The sequence below is a fragment of the Nyctibius grandis genome, chromosome 9, assembly GCF_013368605.1.
Source record: "Nyctibius grandis isolate bNycGra1 chromosome 9, bNycGra1.pri, whole genome shotgun sequence".
Taxonomy (NCBI): Eukaryota; Metazoa; Chordata; class Aves; order Nyctibiiformes; family Nyctibiidae; genus Nyctibius; species Nyctibius grandis.
This window is the reverse complement of record NC_090666.1, coordinates 26,682,998-26,704,539: the sequence shown is the minus strand read 5'-3', so window position 1 is coordinate 26,704,539 and position 21,542 is coordinate 26,682,998. Positions and strand designations below refer to the sequence as shown.

Below are 21,542 nucleotides of genomic sequence, written 5' to 3'. Positions count from 1 at the left end.
TGTGACTCAAATTCCTTTTCATATTAAGACACGCAGTTTTAACATATGAACCCATTATTTACAAATACGTAGAACAAAATCAGGAACACAAAATTTGTTACAATTTATGCCAGGAGCTGGACTTACCCTTGCATGTCCTTATTTACAGCAAAATAATTCAATTACACTAAGAAATGCGAAGTTTGCATGGAAGAGCTCTTCATCTCCAATACTGACAACTTCAATCTTTGACCTACTTTTGAAGAGGATTGACTTGAACCATAAACTGCCTGTCAAAGATTTTTTTAAACGACCCATCCTGTCTATCCACTCAGCTCTTGAATTCATTCCTCAGGAGTTCAAAAGGGTTCAAATAAAACTGACAAATCCCATACCCTGAGGATATTCTGACTGATAATTTTGTGTCTAAGGTGTTTATTCGGGGATAAATCAACTGGACTAAGCCAAAAAATGTAAAGCCCATCGACCAGATCAGCTTTCAAAATAACTCCCTTTGGCTGCTCTGTGCCTGTCTCATATGCCTGATCCTTAAATACTCTGACATTTTTCCTGAATTTGCCTTGTGAATGCCCACTCCAAATGAACACAAGCCTAAAAGCCCCCATCACAGATAGGCAGCATCCCTACAAAGATCTGTGTGTTCCCACATACTTTAAAGCTGCTGACAAAAAAGTTCTGACAAAATTCATGTTGGAAAACAAGTAGTCTAAAAGATAATTTATATTTCACTGGAAGAAACAAAAATGGAACAGGTTATTTTAGGGAATTACTCATTTGAAAATTACTGAAGTCTGACAAAATCAAAATAAGTGGTGCAAAAGATAATTTCAGCAGAAGAAAGAAAAAAGGTTATCTAAGGAAATTACTAGTTTGGAACAATTCCACTGAATTTAATCAAGTAAGAGTTAACTAGCTTTCAGGCACAATCCAGCTGCAACAGGAACCACAGCAGGGATGTCCCATGCCATAGACATCACACACAGTGGGGGAAGATGGGCTGTATTGTGAAGGAAACAATTGCGAGACTGGAGCTTAGATCAGCATCGCTGTAATTATTCTACATCCATATGAAACACATAAGCAGCTAAGCCCTCATCATGAAAATGCTGAGCCACAGCTGGCAACCTTAGCAGAAAGCTCAAAACTGGTATATGTATTTATTCTCTCACAGGACACTGTGAAAAGCCCACTTAAATAGCTACTGTCCTTAAATGCTCTGTATGCCTTAAATCAGATGCCTGTTACAAGACCCCAAAAATGCAAACTACACAACCCCAAATTCTTGGGGATTTACTCTGCTATTTCTTTTAACTCACAGACAGATCATTTCAGGATCTCGGAGTCTGTGGAGCAGATCATGAAAAGCCAAGAAAGAAAAGTCCCAGGCAGTATCTTACCACCACCACCACCTGTAACCACTCTGTAGAACAAGAGTGGTGGGGTTGCTGTGGACCACAGGACAGGTGGTGCCTGACAGCAGGGCTGAGCACCCACTGCCACTTCTCCTACCAGAACAGGCATTCATTTGAGTTTCTCTGCTGTTGCCCAGTGACCTATTTGCACGGAAACTTAAATTCTATCAAACCTTGGCTAACATTCAAAAGCCCTTAGCAGAAAATGATAAGCACACATCATGAGTACAGAAGCCTCAATTTATTAAGAAACAACACTTTAAAAAGGGCTGTACGTAAGACCCTTTTTCATTCAATGCCATATTTAAAGAAAAAAACCCTGCCCTAAAAGAACACCCAGCTGCCTCTCACTCTTTTCACTGGCTACTTCTTCCTAATATCTTTCTCTCCGTGTAATGTGGCCCTAGAAGTTCAGCCTGCCCTACCATATGAAGCGTGTCTGTACCACACTCATGAACCATTTCCAAGGGCTAAGAGAGGAATTTCTTCACGTCCATGAAGAGATACCCCTGCATGAGCATGAAAGGAAGCTCTGCCTGGATTCCCACTCCCCTCCCTCGCTTTGGGGCAAGGGGAAAATTTACAGCAGTCTTTGAGGAGTATGATGGCCACAGCCAGGTTCTGGCTCGATGAGAATGAGTTATCATTACTAGGAGTTATTTGCTGCTGTTAAGGCAGGATTTTGGACAATCTCATTCTGTTTTTGACTTTTTCCTCCGAGACTGGTGCCTGCATTATTCATCAAAGACCACACTACCTCAGAGCTTCTAACTTTTGATTGTGCTGTTCAGCACACAAATTACTGTCAAGGATAAAATTTGACGCACAGAGGTAGAACTTGCATCTGGTTACTGTTCCGCTGCGCTGTCTTACCCCTATTTAAGTCATCTTTGACACAAACAGTAAAAACATGACATGCTTGATGCCTTCCTGTCTGGATGTCAGGGATAGTGGGGTGGGAATGGGATCCTTTCGTTTGTGTTATATGCCAAGAGTCTTCTGCAAAAGGAATGCAGAAAAATAGGGCTCATCTTAAATCACCAGGCAACGTTGCATAAAGTCGGGAATAAATCCTGGATAATTAAGAAATTAAACTACAAGCACTTGAATATAAGTGACCAGTAGAGACCAAAATGGACACCAATTACCAAACAATATCTCAAATGCTTAGTATTTCACAAAATCAAACAGAAAAATAGAGCATTGTATGAATCTAACTTTTTACAGAGCTGTGCATGTGCTAAACTTTATTCACAAGAATAGTATCACTGATGTAAATGGAACTGTCCAGTTAAGTACACACACATCTTCCCAAATCCTTGTTGGACACATTCCTTAGGGCATTACTACTGAGTGCTGACTTATAAATGACAGTGACTGCACAACTTTTTCAAAAATGAAATAACCAGTTACAGAACCTGACATTTCAAAAAGCAGAAGGTAGATGAGTTAGTTACTAAATCAATAAGTTTCAAACATGCAGAATGAAAAATGTGAGTACTTTTTCCCCCTCTATTTAATTATTTAAGTGTATAAATATTTGGCATTTTATCTGACTGAAAAAGAGCAAAGATTCGGCTTGGCTCAAATGTTATCCAGACAAATCTGATTACCCCCAAGAAGCTACTCATCAGAACGTGGGAGATGCAGATGAGTGGCAGACCGCTTATCATGAGAAGAATTAACCCAGGCAGGTGAACTTGTACTCTTGGGTTCTCATGTTCTTTTGCACCTCTCACATTTATCATCGGACACATTTTGCAATTCATGAGTAGGGATGCTCACTCTGATGTGTCAGCGAGAAAATATCCTGGTGAAAAGCCAGAATATGCTTGTCTTTCTATGAAACTGGCATAAAGAGAAATAAATTCTGCAGCTTATCTTGGCACGAGAGCCACCAGCTTTACTGGCAAGAAATTTCTACCAATGAATTGCAGCCCCAGTCTCATAGATCTAATCTACCGGTAGTCTGGCACAGCAGGAGGATGGTTTCTATCCAAATCCAACACCAACTCCATATTTTCTCCCAGAATGTTTGGAAAGAGCCATAATCATCTAAATGCTATTCATCTTTCTGTGTTCTCATTTCCCTATAGGCAACACATATCTTAAGTCTAAAATTACAGTCAATGTGCTGTAGATTTTTTTGAATCACTAGATATGACCCTATGTTACCCAGGGAAAAAAAAAAAAAAGAAAAAATAGACAAGTAATGTCATGTGTATCCAAAGTCTGAAGGCTGCATTATAGCTTCAGCTTAGTAATTACAAAGATCTATGTTCCATTCTGCCTCAAATCCAGAGCTCATTGTCCATTCATCTTAGACTGCTTTGACTTACAGTTCTCTGCATCCATTATCTTTAATAATAAAGAGCTGACTAAAGTTAATGATTGAAGAGCAAGATGTGATTAATAATATGAATCTAATTTATGAGAAAACAAACCGGAGTATGATTTTCATGTTTCATTAAAATTATCTTAAATGTACTCCTTAATGCTAATTGATCTCACAGAGGTGAGAAGATATCCTGTTCCAAATTAATGGGAGAAAATCATTCATCTTTCTGGAGGGAACATTTAATATCATTCAGTATTTAGAGGGAGATAGCATCTTCACAGTGATTTCACCACTTAAAGTGATGCTTCAATGTGGGCACGTATCTGAAATCTGCAAGATTTTCCACTGAATAGGGAAACAATTCAACAAAATAAATACACAACAAAATGACACATACAATGTTTTCTTTTTGCAAAAGGTCTTTCCTATCTTAGGAAAATTACCCAAAGCTGAAAAATCATGCTGGTGAATGAAAACTGAGCAGGCTTTTCCCATAAGTTCATCAAAGAAAAGCTCTTTTATAATTCTGTTAATTTGCTATGAACAGGAGATTACTGAGACATTTGCAAGATAAAGTTCCTTGCAGGATTTATTGAAAACAAAACAAAGCAGAAATCTATTTTTCCACTGAGTTTTTCATTTTGTATTTCAATATTTTTTTCTCTTTTTGAATTATTCATATTTGAATATAAGATATTATTACAAACCAATGCATTTAAGAATAATGAGTCTTGACTGGCTTCATTTTAACTTGTTGTGCTTTATGCTCAGGATTATTATTAAATGACCTTCTATTCAGCCTGTTTCTCTGATCCATAAATAGAAATTGCCTAATGAGCATCTCCAATATTCCACTGTCATTTTCATGTCAGTATTTCTTATCCTATGTTTGTATAGCTCTGATGACAATATCTATTAATGCAAAACAATAGCTCTTTGCCTCCTTCCTCATAAATCCATTCCATGAATACAACCTTCTCTATTCTGGGCTGGAATCTTGTATTTTTACACTGTTTGAGAAATGAAAGGTGACCATAACAGCAACTGAAGTAGCAACTTGAGAATTTCAAGAGTTGTTCTATGAGAAATACCACAACAGGAGCAATAATTACTGAATTTTCTGATGAAAGAGGAAAAAAATTCCTCTTGCCTTGTTCGTGTATTCTGCTTGAACAGGATTTACATATTTGGTCTGCAAAGCAGCAAGCACAAGTACACTCTCCAACGTACTAAATCCATTTATATCTATACCAAAGAATGAAGGCAGAGAAGAATAAAGGAAGAGATGCAGAGTTTCTGACACTACCTACAGTGATGTATTTTGGATAAAATAATACATATTCCATGAGAAATCAGCAGTGAGTTCTGGTGGGGGGAAATCCTTTCTAGAGGAAGAATAAATATATTAGACTTCCATGCATCTCGTGTTTCTCCTATGGCATTTTCCCCCATTTCCTTTGTACTTAACTTAAAGCATGTGCCAGCACTTACAAAAGAAGCCCGACAGAACTGACCTTCAGCTGCTCTATCTATGGAGCTGACAGAGCACAGTGTGCAGCAATGCAGTCTTCCAGACACAGACCATCAGCTTCTAAAACCAGCACCACCTAATTAAGTCTACCTGTTTATTCAGTGATCTTGGCACATGTCCATTTGTTGTGCTGTGAGGGCTCAGTCATTTCAGCTATTGAGGAAATGTTATATGGGGATATTTTAGGTCAGTAGATAATAGCTGTGTTAGTGAATATTCTATTGCCACATCACCCTTAATTTCTATTTTGCTTTTACACTGGCTTTCATTTTTCTTGCACCATACATGCCATCGTTTTGCTTAAATTCAAGACCAAGAAAAAGACTGCTTACCGTTCTGGCATCCCAGAGAGATAAAGTCTTGTCAGCAGAGCTAGTGAGAACAGTGTTGGAGAATGGAAGAAACTCAACGCTATTGACTGAATCTTTATGGCCACGCATCGTATATCTGCATCTCTCACTGCAAAAGAAAATAACAGAAATACAGCACTTGCCATTCAGGATAATAAGAACAAGAGACACATTTAGGTAAATTAGTAATACATTTAATGTATCTTTCCCAACTACTCTTCAGAAAAAATGAACACTGACAGCTATTCATCACCCAAGCACTACACCACAAAGCAAAAAAAAAAAACCAAACGAGTTAGCATTGGCTTCCCAGTAATGAAGTCTGTACTGGGATGGTAAAAAGAAATGGAGAAGCGGGTTTTTAAATGATGGAATTGTAAGGAGTCACAATGAAAGCATGACTTTATGTTTCCTGAGTACATCCTCAAAAACCTTGTTTGATGTGGAATTTAAAAGGAACATGGATGAAAAGGTAGCATAGCGACAGCACCATTTCCTTTTTAAAGATATCCTTATTCCTTCTTGCTTACAAAGGGACTAAGAAATCTATAGTAACATGCACCTTGAAGAAAGCCAGAGAGTGCTGGCAGCCTGACTTTCTTCTCAAGGTCTGCAGCAAGACTTATAGAAACTAAGTGATGTCTGGGAGTTCTTCACTGAGGGTAAAGTCTTGGCACTGTGGACACCCAAGAGGCCTTTTCACTGAAGAAGAGGTCTCCTACTATGGATGAGACCCACCAGGAGCCATTATTAACTGTAAGCTCTTAAAACAGATGTGAGGAAACAGAGATGAACCCCAAGCATAGAGGTCTTTACCATGAACTGACCACAGCTCAGATGGAATTACTCTGTGACATGGTTCTGGAAGTTCTTTCAAGACTGAAGACTTCCAACGATCCTGCCTTCTCCCAGCTGATCAGCTATGAAGTAATACCCTGGAGGTTTTTGTTTTGCTTTCTTATATTTTTGGTTTGTTTTCTTATCTTTTAATGAGTTAATTTCTGAGACAACACTGTTGATCCTTCTCAGTTCAGGGTATGAACCTGATAGAAATAGAACACAAGAGTGGAAGCTTTTGCCATTGTAAAGAATAGAGACACAACCGCTAAGACACTGCTGCAGAGAATCAGTTCTCCCATGAAACAGCCTGAAGTTGGCTATATAGCTATGATCTTATAAAAGCTTTTTGGCTTCTGTTTTGTTTTCTGTGTGCACACCAGAGAAGAATGTTCCTTAAACTGGAGTCCAGGAGAAGAGAAGGAAGAGCCCAAGGATGCCTCACTAGCACAACACAGAAGGTAACAAACAAATCAACAAACAAATCTGGGATTGTTCAAACTGAACAAACAGCAAAGGCTTAACTCCTACATAAGCATGTCACGATGGGAGACAATTGAAATGCACTGGCATTCACCACCCATTATTGCTATATACAAAAGTCACCCATACTGATACGGGTTCCAGTCTATGATTTCTTTAGATATACATGAAACTATGTATATATTCATGAATTTGCAGTGTTTAGTTATATCCTGTGTAAACATACAGGTAGGTGAGCATACTACGGAAAAAACTAATCAATGTAAAGTCAGTAGTAGTTCTTCTATCCTCTTTGTTCAGTTGAGTCAAAAATAGTATGAAAAAATAAAAGCCAACAACTCATAATAAATTATTACAGCTTTCAGTGAGAGCTCAGAATTTTATTCCCTGTTCATGTGATTCTGACAGTAGAAACACACCTCTCCTGAGCTGGCTGCTGAATATATCATTGGGGCTTGCAAATTAGATTACTGGGTGGCTCTTAACTGAGAAATTTCTTATATTTATTAAGGAAGCTGACAGCAGGGGGAATTAAAGATGTGATTTTTTTTTTTTTCCTTCCTGCCTGTATGCCACCAGAAGACTCTTGGAGCTCTTGCAGGTTTTGTATCAACAGCACAGGAGATCAGTATCTGGAGATCAGATACAGGCCAGTAGAGCTAAAGGGTTTTGACGGACACTATCCCTGACCACTGACCTCACAAAGTGACTTCTCAGATCTATTTTAATGCCTTTCCATTTCCCAGACTGAAATGCATATGCTGCGCTGAGTTGAACACCAAGCCTGTCCCCACAGAAGGGATAGTATAAGGAGATAAGTTGTTTCTGAGTAGAAATATTATCCAGGAAATATATTTTAAAGGAATATTAGATTCCACTGGTATCATTTTACAGAATCCATGTTTTTCTACTGTAGCTAATACATTATTCTATTCAGTATTATCTGTTATATAGACTACATGTGTTATTTTATCTCAAGGACTGATTTTAAACTAGTCATAAAGTATTGTGGCTGTTAGAGCTCGGTGCACAAGATACCTGATATTCATGATCACTTGATATACAACAATAACTTCAATAAAATAATTTTGTGTTTCACAGTCCCATGGTAATGTTTTATACCACAGAATATGCCTTTTTCATCTCAGATCATATACTTCTAGTTGTGTATAGGTATACCATTTTTTAAAAGTGACCAATGATTTCCTGCTTGCCTGTTACACTGTAAGGACTTGGACTTGCTGAACAGTTTCTGACAATCAAAATCCTGCTGTGTAATTTTTTGTGGACACTTACCAGTTTTGAAGACATAGACAGCTTCACATATCACAGTGTGACAGTGTTCCACTAGAAGAAAACAGGCTATTTTCCTGTAATAGCAGGATGTATGTATGTCCTTTTCTAAGGCAGGGGGAGAACAACATCTTCAATCTGCTTGAGGGGGCTTGGAGTGAAAGAACACAGGAAAAGCTAAGAAAGTAAAGGAAGAAAGGAATATTTTGTTTGGGAGTCACTGACATAAGATATGGACCATCCCAGGCAGACAGACTGCAAAACCAGGCTTGTGAGAGATTAATTAAGTGCCGAAGGAGGAAAGCCCATTCAGAATCCCTTAGCAAGCTGAAAATGGACTAAAGTGATGGACCATGACAGCAGCAGAAGGCAAGGAAATGATTTGTACTTTTCCATCAAGAACATAAACACTCAGACCTGATGCAGTTGTCTGTCTCTCTCCTTGCCACTTCCGTATCATTGTGTATTGATGAGCATACTCTGGCTCTCAAGATTTAATTTACCACTCTGGTAACTGACTGACTGATATTTCTAAGAACCTCCAACTGCTACATAAAATAAACTCATCTTTCCTTCCAGCTGAGATATAATTTCAGTAAGACTGTCTTGTATACAAGCTATCTTTTGGTCAGAAAGGGGAACATTTTATTTAGATGTTCTTTTTTCCACAAAAAAAGAAATTGATACAATGGGTAGGGCATCACCCTGTTTTTCATGGGAGCTCGTATTTCTATCCAATGGTCCAAGTTCCTCTACATTAGAATAAGTCTGTAGCAACATTCATTATCTAGTGTTTTTTTCTCATTATGAACACATAGCCTTGTGGATATAAACTTCATTATCTCTGAACATTTTAGTCCAGAAGAGAGAGGGAATCATCTATGAATAGTAGGTTAAGCATTTGCAGTACTTTTGTTGCTTGTATCCAGAAACAGAGAAAGAGGTCCCGAATAAACAATGCCATGGTAGAGATACTGCTCAGCAGTTCAGTATTTTGCAGATTGCATTCTGAATCTCATCTCAGACACCGATTCCAACCTTCATCCTTTACCTGTGTTATTACTGCTTTTTCAACGTAAAACATCAGTTAACACATTTTCTTGACTCATAACTAATTATCCTCAGTGTTCTCTTTTTCTCTACAAAGTCAATTTCCCTTCTCTTAAATGCAGGTAAGGTAATGATGTCCATCAATAAACCAGCCTTTATTCTACCTCACCAGGTTTCGATTTTTTTTAACAGGTTCAAACAAACATGGACAGCCTGTTATTGGTACAAGAAGCACAGCTATACTATGAATGTTGGCATTTGAATTAATCATACCATTATCAATATCAATAGTAATGGGAAAATTTTACTTGCTCAATTTTTACAGACTTCTCCTTTGAGAATCGCATTCCAGAATGGTTCATTCAAATTCAAAACAGCTTTCAGTAAAATCACATTGAAAACAGAAGATATGAAACATTTCCTCTTACATAGGAGTTTGCTGAATATTAACAGCCTGCCGTCTCTACGCTAATGTACAATAGCAGCCAAATAATGCACTAAGATCTTTCATCAACTGTACAATAATTGAAAAGAAATACAGACAGTGGGTAGATTTCTCTTACCCTGTATACTTTCGTATCTGCACAGGCGGAGCTAAAACTCAGTAAGGACAAGCCAGCACACCCTCATGGGAACATTTTACAATTGCCTGGTACATATTAATTGCTAAAGGCTACACAGGGCACAAAGCCTTGGAGAACCTGCAGTGCTCCACACCAGCTTAGTAGTCATTACCAAAGACACACAGCAAACCAGAGAGACAAGTGAGATTACATGTTGCCAATCCTTTTGTTATTTAAAAGTGTTTAAAAAAAACCAACCCAACACACAACACATGCTTACTAGCAATTCTATGAAAACAGGACAAGCTCTGCCTCCTTTACTGATTTTCTGTTAGAAGCATGTGTTTTCTCTGTTCAGCACTAGTTGGAAAAATTGGGGGGGTGGGGGTGATACTGTTTCAATTAGTTATGTAGTCACAGTTAATTATTTTATTGCCATGCCATATTACATCTCATTTCAAGCACAGTAACTAAAAGCACCTATACAGCCAATAGAAATTAATGAAATTTTAAGCATGCACTTTTGCGTCAGTGCCTCTAATGACCATCTTTTTACACGCCTTCCAAAAGAATACATTAAACGCACAAACACTCTCAAACTGTACCATCTTTCCCAACAACTACTCTCTCAAATCACCCCACGGAACGAACACTAAACCCTTTCCCCTGTCTATTGAATAACAATCCTCTATGGGACTTGCAATCACTAGCAGGTAAAATGTCAAGGTAAATTATACCAGAAAGTCACCTGCTATGAACGTGGACACACTTCTGAGGAAGTTTTGTAAGGTCACACAACAACCAAACTCTGATTGTGTTATAGTGATAGAATTGTAACAGTTGAAAGGAGAATACTTTTAACAAAAACAAATCCTATCACTTTCCCATTATATGGCTTTATCTCTAAAATGTGTTTAATTTAGCCATAGAACTTTTCCAGCCAAGATCAATGGGCAAGTATAGCAAATGGGCTGGCTTAAGACATTAAAATGCCAGTTTGTTTTATGCTGTTATAAATGCATCCTATCATGTCTTTACATTTTATGACCTCTATTTTATTTCTAGGTAGCTTCACATATGACACATCCTATTATTCATGTCAAGAATGTAAAACTACCCGTATTTCAGTAAAAAGTGCCTACCATCATTTATGACAAAGGATTTTTTTCTTGACCCATTATCTCACTAAATGTAACACATTTTATAAGACATTGACATGTGGGGACACTTCCTTTATAGTGTACATTTGTCTCTGAAAAGATATATGCCAGTATGATGCTGTCAATATGAGCCACTTTGGCCATATATTACTTATATGAGCCACTTATTACTTATCTTCAATAAAAGGAAGCTCTCTTCAAATTGTGAACATTCATTTGTGCCCTCCTTCAAACTAGTGTTTGACACTTCGAAGATGAAGTGGTAAAGTATAAGCTACTACTGTGTTTCTGAAAATGTGAACATTTCTTCTCAAATATTTATAAGTATTTAGAAAGAAAATATAAGTTAAATCTTTCTCCATGTAATTTACCATAATACTTAGCAGTCATGGAACATTTTAATCTTTTCAATCCGAGTGCTCTGCAAAATGAAGAGCAACCCCCCAATATAAAAGAAGTTGTAAGTCAGGGTTTCTCTAGCAAGAGTCAGTTTGCAGTTACTCCTGAGGTATCAAATCATGTGAAATCACTTTATATTGTTGGTTTCAGATAATTTTAATTGTTACACTTTTTAAATTCACAGTGAGCAGAAGCAAGATTAAGTGTTAAACCTTCCTGCCATCACTCACCGCAGAGGTTGCTTTGAGCTCGGCCAGGTAAGGCTGGCTGTATCACACAAGCATGGTGTGTAAGTCCTGCTCCCACTGAAAGCAACACAAGGTTTGCCACTGATGTCAGTAGGAGCAGGATTAGATCCAGGTTTATCACCACAGGAGCCTGACAGCTCACACTTTTGGTCTAGTGCACAGCAAATGGAGCATGTAAAAGGAAACTGATCTCTGAAGTGGTATAGACTTAACTAGTAAGTTCAAGGGGGCAATCCTTCCCCTCCTCTGTCCTTTTCTCCTCCTCCTTCTGCCAAAAGCAAAGCAAATGCTTAGAAACTATGAAGGCTTAGCCAAAGCAGAAAGAACCCCAAACATGACATACATGTTTTATTAATGTTTTCTAGGTATATAAACAATCATTATTCATCTGACTCAGCAAGTTTACAAGTCTGCAGTAAAATACTGTTGCATCCTTTTCTTAGACTTCCTTGAGAAACATGAGAACTTAGAAGCCATCCTCTTAAAACATGGAGGTTCTGAAACAGATCAGATTGCATCTTTTAATTAAAAGGACATACGTCAAAATAATAGTTACTTTTTCATCTTGCTTGGTAAGTTTTGAAAGGCTGCAACAGTTTATTTTTTAGGGCGTGGACTGAGCATGGCAGCTTTCCTTTAACACCAATTTATAAAGACTCAACAAAACCGTCACCAGACTTGCTTCAGTTCCTGCTGAAATCAGTAATAAAAGCTACAGTAATTTACTAGGTGAACACCTTGCTGCAAGCGGGAACTGGAGTCACAATCCTTTTCTGGCCCTGGTTGCACAAGGAACACCTTGCACACACAGGGTAGGCTTTTGTGCTCACACAGGATGCAAATACACCTTCAGGTAAGGCCCCAGTCTGGACCGAATTTGTCTAACACATAGTGCAAGTCCTCCCTTTTAGCAAAACTCTAAGAGAAAACTGAAAGGCAACGTCTGAGCATGACTGGCCCTTAACTTTGGGCCTCATTTTATGAGGTCTGAGCACACTGAGTGCTCCCTAGCCCAATCTAGCCCCAGATATTTTGGGGTTCAACCTCACAAGCACCACGTAAGTGTTAAAATCTACCTACAGGAGGAAGGTTGGCCAAAAGCAAGTCCATTATAGTGTGTCCATAAGCTTTTCTGGAAACCTTTCCTCCAACTCAAAACACAAATATGGGCTTCTCTTATTCTCTGGTGCCATCTCCACCAGCGGTGTAGAGCCTTGCTACCATATACGCATTTGTGTGCTGTTAACAAGCTACTCAGTCAGCAGCAACATCCAAACAGAACAGGAAAGCTATTTTGTTGTGTTGTGTTGGAAATTTATTTCATCTCCAGGGACCTTGCCTCCTTACATATTTTGCTGTTCTAAAAATTACTGTCCTATTTCTACAACTTGAAAGAGCCTCTTTGGCAAACAATGCCCAGCAAGGGAAAATTGAACATACCTGAGAACACAAAAAATATAAAAAAGCGCACACAGAACAGAAAAAGAGGGCAATTCGTTAACTTAAATGAAGCCTAATAGCTTGAACTTCATACTCAGCAAGGTCTAATAGTGAGGGACATCTGGTCAAAATTCCCCTAATAAATTTATAATTAACCAGCAGAAAGCAATGCTCCAGTCAGATTTCTATTCTGCAGTGAAATTAGCTAACAGCCAAATAATCACAGTCCTTGAAATAGTGTTCTATAAATGCAGGAGAAAGAGGCTGCAAAACTTCATGCCTTACCTTTGGGATTAAAATGCTTATTTGTCTCAATTCCTTGTAATTTATGTAACAGAACATGTATTACTGGAAAAGTAGCCAATTATAACACCGTAGTTATTTTTCTGGAAGAGCTCTACTGTACATATTTTAGTAGAAGCTGTGTATTTATTGAGTGTGTGGAAACTTCCACTACCAGTGAGATACTGATCAGCTTACTAAGACATACCACTGAAAAAAAAAATACTCTCAGACAAAAAAGCACTATGGCAAAGTTTTAAGGACACACTGGTTGCTATGGTGTTGAACAGAGACTTGACTGCCTGACGCTAGCCTGAGAAATAATAAGAACGCTTATTTTCTACCATTGATTATTGATTGTGTTTCTGCAGAGAGCACACACAGATAGTGGTTGGCTGGGTTTTACAGAACACGGGACTTTCACAGGTACCATATTTGGTTAGAGCTACCTAGCAAAAACAGACAAAAAAAAAATATAAACAATTACATTAGGTTCTTTGAGTGATTCAAATACTACTCCTTTTTTATTGGCTTGAAACATGAATAACGAATCCGCTCATTATTATACTGAAGATTTAGCCTCAATGTCTTACATTTCTTTGAACAACTGTTGTGTAAGAAGTATTATTTGTATTATTTTCTGCTTCCAGATAAAGGGGTTTCAGCATGAAGCTTAAATTTTTTAAAAGAAAAGATAAAACAATAAGGTATAAGATCTCTGATTAAGAATAGTTTACTGTGTTTTTATTCTAACTTTCCCTGTTAACAGTATGATTTTATATCAATATAATTAAACTTACATAATCACAGTGCACTCCCAAAATAAGTGCAATTGTATGAGAAGAACAGGGCGACCAAGCTGGTGAAGGGGCTGACCTATGAGGAACGGCTGAGGGAGCTGGGATTGTTTAGCCTGGAGAAGAGGAGGCTCAGAGGTGACCTTATTGCAGTCTACAACTACCTGAAGGGAGGTTGTAGTGAAGTGGGAGTCAGCCTCTTCTCCCAGGCAACTAGCGACAGAACAAGAGGACACAGCCTCAAGCTTCGCCAGGGGAGGTTCAGGTTGGACATTAGGAAGCATTTCTTTTCAGAAAGGGTTATTAGACATTGGAATGGGCTGCCCAGGGAGGTGGAGTCACCATCTCTGGATGTGTTTAAAAAAAGACTGGACATGGCACTTAGTGCCATGGTCTAGTTGATATAGTGGTGTCAGGGCAATGGTTGGACTCAATGATCCCAGAGGTCTCTTCCAACCTGATTGATTCTGTGATTCTGTATCCACAATTAGAAGATCAGGCTGATTTCTAAAGCAATATAGTGACGCTGTAGAATCCGTTATAGATGTGTTGTGGAACTAAGCACATCTTTAAATATAAGTATTTTCTTAAATGTTTAGGTGAACCAGAACCAGAAGATGCATCACTTTGCCAAACTTAGCCTAAAAACAGCAACAGAAATTAGTCCTTCCATAGCTATCTCAACCATTTTTCCACATGTAGCTGTTCTGGACTGAGTTACAGCAGCAAGGGAGGCCAGCGAAGCCTGAACGCCTCGGCAGCACACTGTGTCCACCCTAGCAGCAGGAAAAGGGTTGCAGTTGCCAGCTGTGTCTTCAGGAGGGTGAGGAATACTTTTATAACATTGCAGTAGGTTCCAAGAAGACAACTGACGAGGTTAAAAGTTTTGCAATATAGCACGTACATTTTCATACCAGGTTGAAATATATTCTTCATTGCCTTTTACTGCATAGGCTCAGTTGAACTCTGTACCTTGTCAAGGTATCTTTAAAATCTCACTAGTCAACACCTAATCGTTGGCAGCACTAGCCATGTTTCAGCTCATGGCAACAGCTGTTGAAACTGGGCTCCAAATCAACTTTGATAATTTATTTCAGCTACTTTAGTTTGAAGAGAAGCATGTTACTTATAACCCAAATTTCTCAGAAGTGAGATGCGTTTTTTATATGCTTCAACTTTAGATTATTTTGCATTTGAAAATGGCCATATTTTCCCAAGGTTAGAATCAGGTCAGTAAAAATGACTTCAAAAGTCATGGGACACAAACAAGACTTAGGCATTTATATCCAAAATCTAGATCTTAATAAGCGCTCTTTTCAAGGACCATATTAGTCACATACAGAACCTTGGTCTTGCTTGTAAATATCAGTAAAAGACCAATGTCTGGGAATGGTCCAAAGTGTTTTTTTCCTGGCAATACTTAGCAATTTGTAAGCTCTCTCACCCCTGAACTCAGTCAGAAACAATAAATTTATTAAGAATACTCTAAGGAACTCAACTTAGTAGGCATTCCCAGAACATCTGTACCATATATCTATGGGATTTGGACCCCACATAAACTGCATTGGTACCCACTCCGAACATGATGCAGGAGTGCACATCCTAGATTCCTCGATCAAATTTCAAAATCTAGGTTTAGTTCTTCCCTCTGCCTTAGGGAAGTCAACACCCATGTATTAAACCATCTGTTCATGGCTATAACTTTCTAACTTTTTCATTGAGTCTGACTATGTGAGGAAACTAAATTCAGTCAGCTAAAGAAAAAGATCTCTGCAGACCAATGGTCACAGCACTCAGAGTGACAAGATCTGAAGTGGTCCCCCTCCAAGGTCAGCTCTTGTATTTCATGGTTATTGAATAAAATGTCATTTCAGTCCTTAGGACAGGAACTAGAACACAATCTTCTCTTCCTCTGAGATGCCTGAGTCTCCCTTGCACTATACAGAAAGCATAATCATCTATTGCAGAATTATCGACATCAATCCAGGGGCAAGGTGCACTCAGGTTCAGAAAAGTACATAGTGATGCTTATATTATTTTTTGACTCTAACTCTAAGTGCTCAGCATTTTTTGCAAATCAAGCTTCCTTAAGGGATTTTTTTGTTGGACAGAAAGACAGGAGCATCAGAAATCACTTATTGAAAACCATAGCCTTATTTTATTAAACAATTATCTCCTACTCCCTCAAGGCATATGGGTACTAGATAATCAGATAAGCGCAATCTCAGTAATAATAAAATAGATCTAAACCATTTAAGCAGACATTAAACACTGCAGAACTAGTAGGAGCATGTTTTCTGCTCAGCAGTTCTGCAGCCGAATAAGCAAAGTCTCGTTCCCTGGTGACAATGGGTTATCCTCAATTATCATATCAGCTGACATCAGCATTGAACCAATGTCCTGTTTTCGCATTCAATATGGAAGCTGCCATAATTTTATTATTTTTGCCTTTTTTTTTTTTAATACAAAAACTTCACAGGTAAAACTTTTGTCTTTTCTGGCTAACCCTGAAGAACTAAACCCAGATGTCTTTTAATTCATCCAAGATCTTACTGCTGTTCATTTTGAAAGATAACAGATGGACCATTGCCAAGTAATTTAATTTTTTGTGTGTATATTAATGCTTATGTTAGAACGTATCGTACAGTTTTAGGCTCCTGCTGTTCAAATAAAATATTGGGGAAACTGTGAGCCATCTGAGCTCAATATTCAGATCTCCTTTACGGTGCATTTCAAGCACCCTGAAAAATTTCTTTGTCATTTCTTTCATTCTCTTCCTTTTCATCACTTATTTCACTCTTCCACTTGATTATGTTAGTCGATAAGGAATATGGCATTATATACACAGGTACTGACTGGTCACACAAAATACAGAGAAACATGAAAATGAAAAATAAAATTTGAAGTATCTTTACAACAGAAGACCAGATAAACTTACTATGCTATACTGGAATTCACCTTTTCTGTTGAATCCTGGTAATCTTACTGTGAGGCTGATCTGATCTATTTCTTCTGAAAAGTCACTGACAAATGTAATAAATAATTGCTTTTTATAGGATCTTAACTCTGTAACAGTATATAACATTTTTTTAAAAATGCTACTCCTGTAACACCAAAGTCTAAAATACCTTGCCAAAGCCTACTCTGAGTTCATGCCGTAGAGATCTATCATACCGTATTCTCTGTAACTTTGTACATTTACAATGAGATTTCCAAACTTCCCTGACAAGGCAGAGTCTCAGATTCATATAGCTTATGGGTTCCTAAATAATCAATTAGATCCTTAATGGGATTTTCAAAAGTGACCATGTGCCTGCTCCAACAGACTTTCAATCAACCCTTCAGGCACTTTTAAAGATCCAACTCTTTGTGCGTATTAAATGATGGGAGCCCACCCTCTAACATCTGCTTAGGTGAGAACTTTCTTACATGACTTTACCAGAATTAGGCTGAAGCTGACAAGAAAACTTGCCTCACTGAAGAAAAGAAGCAACCCTTTCAGGGCTTCTGTTTGCTAAGAGTCGACATTAAACTGCATGAAGGATGACCTAGGTTTTCACTGTTTCCAAAACAAAATTCTTGCCTTCCTTCCAAAAAAATCAATTGTAAAACTACTTACAAAAGGGAAAAACTGAAATAAGAACTCTATAGGAGAACAGCAGAATAAACCTAGAGAACTCAACTACATCCACACAGTTCTTATAAAACTGACTTAATTCAGCTCTCGGCCCTCTAATAAAAGCCCCAACAACCCCCCATCCCCCCCCAAAAAAAACCAAACAAACAAAGACTCCACCATTAATTTACCTCAGAATCCATTTGCTGGTCTAGATTTATAGTGATGAAATTCCATATAGGATAAAGAAAGCAGTATCAGCCTTCATAATTTAATTTCACTAGCTTTTTTTTCTTCTTTTTTTTTTTTTTTTTTTTTGAGATTAGACTGACATCTCTCTAGCTTAATCCCAACCTATAGTCATGAAGACTCATGTAAGCACCATGGGCAACTTAGAGCGTTCAATGCACACGTAAAGGGACTTCTGCAAGCTGTGCTCACTGAACATCGCATACAAATGCATGAGGCACCAAAACTATACGCACACCAGGAATGATTCCACCAAAAGCTGTCTTACTGTTTTCTGATATACAAAAGAAAACGTCTTCATCAAAAAAGTCAGATAAAGAAAAACCTACAGTCCCAAATTCAAAAATGCAACGGCAAGCAAATGTTAGAGGCCCCTATTTAATTATTACTATATTGCAAACCAGGAACTTTAGTCCTTCTTATTTTTCAAATAAAAACCTATTTTATAAAAAAAAACAAACAAACAAACAAACAGCAAAACAGGCAGTTGCAACAGCGCAGAGAACCACGAGAGCCTGGGCCAGTGCTGTGGTATTATAAATTAGTATGCAGTTACACAGAATATTAATGGATGGGTTTAATCTACAGAGTGCAGATTCACTGCATGAAAAGCACTGTTACTCTTTTCATATGTTAGTTTATTTTCTTCCATATCTTAAATTTACCAAAATTCCTTTAGACCTACTAAATGAGCAAATCCTTTTTGAAAACAGTACAACATGGCTGAAACACAATAAATATAAGCACTTTAATATTAAAGCGAGGTAAATGAATGTCAGTGTGTTTTCATATTGGTTTTCTTCAGTGCAGAGTTTCTTTATTTGTCCAAATAAAATGGATTTGAGTGGGTGGCAGCTTTAAGGAGATATGCAGCACTATTTAATGGCTTTGTGAACTTGGGAAGATATTATGAATAATGGATTTGCTATGCTCTTAGACATGGAGCCACAACAAATACAATATCATTCTAGGTTCCCTAATAAGCAGCTGCTATAGTAAGGAGTAAACAGCCTGGCCTTCTGATTTAAGGTACAGGTGCTAGCATTTTTGTTCACATCATCGTAGCAAACTATGGGACTGGCTCTGTGTTTTCAGCAGGAAAACTACTCAAACAGCGAGTGTGAAGGGCTAAATTCCCAAGGCCACCTCCCACCATTCTGCTGCTTTCTTCTTACAAGCCCATTTTGATATTATATCCCCCTCCTCCAAAATAGAGATGGAAAGACCTGTATTTCCCTCTGCCAACAGCTAGAGGAAAAGGTTAGCTTGAAACACATGCACAAAATATAGAAGTCCTGGTTTAGGTTCCTTCTTTTATAGATCAGAACATATATCCCACTTCTCAAGGGGAGAGTGTCTTTTGCTTTATTAGGTAATTAATTTTAAAATACTTTCATTTCGTTAGCAAATTACTCACTCTTAAGCATGAATGGAAACAACATCCAACAATTTTCAATATAGACAGATTTGATCAAAATAAATTTGAGAAATGTACCTCCGAGTCCTTCCGAAAAGAATCTGGTCTCAGTCTGATAGAAAATCAGATAACTTTAGGACATCTAATCCATTCCTAACAGAGTGCAAGATTTCAATGCTCGACGCCACAGGACTGGAAAATAGAGCAACTTCTCTGACAACTCAACACTTCACAGTAGGAGAAGGCAGGATATCTGCCCATTAAGGTGGGACGATCTTACCCTCCTTTTCTTCCCAAACTTACAAATGCAAAAACGGTTCACTTTACACACTTAGGCACATAAAGTAGTTCCTCATATTAGTACGTCTAAAAGCATATTGAAGACAAGCTCAGTAATCAGGATCTCAAATTCTGGTCCCAAAAACCCAACTGGTGTATTTGATAACCAACAGACCAGTACTTGCCAAGATTTTAATACTGGCATTGTAATTCTAGAAGTTGTGACATCTTCTTATCTTGTTGATAAATATATCTCCAGCAAGTCACTACTAAAATTTTCAGCTGCACATAGCAAAGCTTAGTTTATACTATGGTTGTAGGTGCTGAATATGTCATCAAAGTATTGTCAAGCCATGAGTGATAACCTGATAAGGATTACTTAAAAGGTTGAGACACTTAGAATTACATTTTCATCAACCCGCAGTGCTAGCTGCTAACTTCACACCTAGTATTGCAGACTGCATCCTCAAATATTTATTTTCATCTTAACCTTCCAAACACAGTTAGCTCAGATCTATATTCCTATGAAACAAACTCTCTGATATGAAAAAAAAATCTATGAAAAGGGCTTTTTAATCGGCAGAACATAACTGCAGAAGATCACGTATAGTATTTTTATTTTTTTCTTAGAACTTCAGAGAAGAGATAAAGTATAACTTCAACTATGTTCACACTGTGCAGCTAACTGGCATGTCCTTTATGCAACAGGAACAGTCCATGACTATCTGCTCTGTATTAAATAATTCAAAATTTTGTTGAGATTTTACTGCAGTCTCAATATTAAGACTCTATTATCTAGAATTTGTGTTTTGGTGACAGAAATATGTTTGAAAGAGAATCATTGGTTTTGCATCAACTGGATAATTCTAATACATATTTAATAGGTTTCCCACAGACACACATGCCTTTGCAGGCTCCGAGTTCAGTAAATAGATGCATAAAAATTGTCTTTCAGATGGTGAATGCATTCCTAGCTGAGAAAGATATTGGCCAGTCTAGAAGAAGATTTTTGCATGATGTTGTGTCTCAGTTCACATCAGAAAACATACTCTGAATATTGGAAGTGCGGAAGGGAAATTGCCAACATTTTTGTTTTCTTCATCCTGATCTTCAACTCCATTAAGGCAAAACCCCGCCTTATTTTCATGAGAAGCATCAGTCTGGCTATGTAAACAGTTCAAAGACTTAAGCACTTGCATCGTGTGGATATAAGCTTTATAGCTTTCAAAGTCTACTCTGAAGATTCTGAGATCTGGCTCAAAGAAAAATCTGCACAGAGTACTAAAGAAATTGTATTGTATGTATGTGGTCCTACCACTTAGGGAAATTTAAGATTTAGGACAGAAATGGGCCCCAAGTTTTTGAAAACTCTAAGAAACCACTGTTGGGCTGAAAATGACATTCATTCACATTTCAAGAAGGTACGAACACAATTCAGTGTCTTCCAACTTCAATAAAAGACCCAGGAGACCCTTTTTGTACATAAGAAGTCATTGTTTAAGGATTAAGATGTAACTTGTGTTCATATTCCAGCTAAGGCTAATCAAAGATTAATGTAGTTTGCTTTAACAGTATACACATGGTAGACAGCTAGAGTTCCAGCATTTGGGAGAGAAAATAATCTGGCAATGCAATATTTTATGTAAAGTCTGAAGTCTTTTAAAAAAAAAAAAAAAACGGAAGAAAAAATAATAAAAAAAAAAACACAACAAAAAAACCCAAACAAACAACAACAACAAAGCAAAAACAAAACAAAAAAAAACCAACCAAACAAACAAAAAAACCAAAAAAACAAACC

At 37.7% G+C, this 21,542-nt stretch overlaps 1 protein-coding gene across 1 annotated transcript in view; it reads right to left on the bottom strand.

Moving 5' to 3' along the window:
- Nucleotides 1-21,542, bottom strand: part of SPAG16 (sperm associated antigen 16) — a 430,506-nt gene that overhangs the window by 169,728 nt on the left and 239,236 nt on the right. Inside the window, 1 exon segment of the mRNA XM_068408093.1 lies at nt 5,614-5,740. Coding sequence (XP_068264194.1) covers nt 5,614-5,740 — 127 coding nt within the window.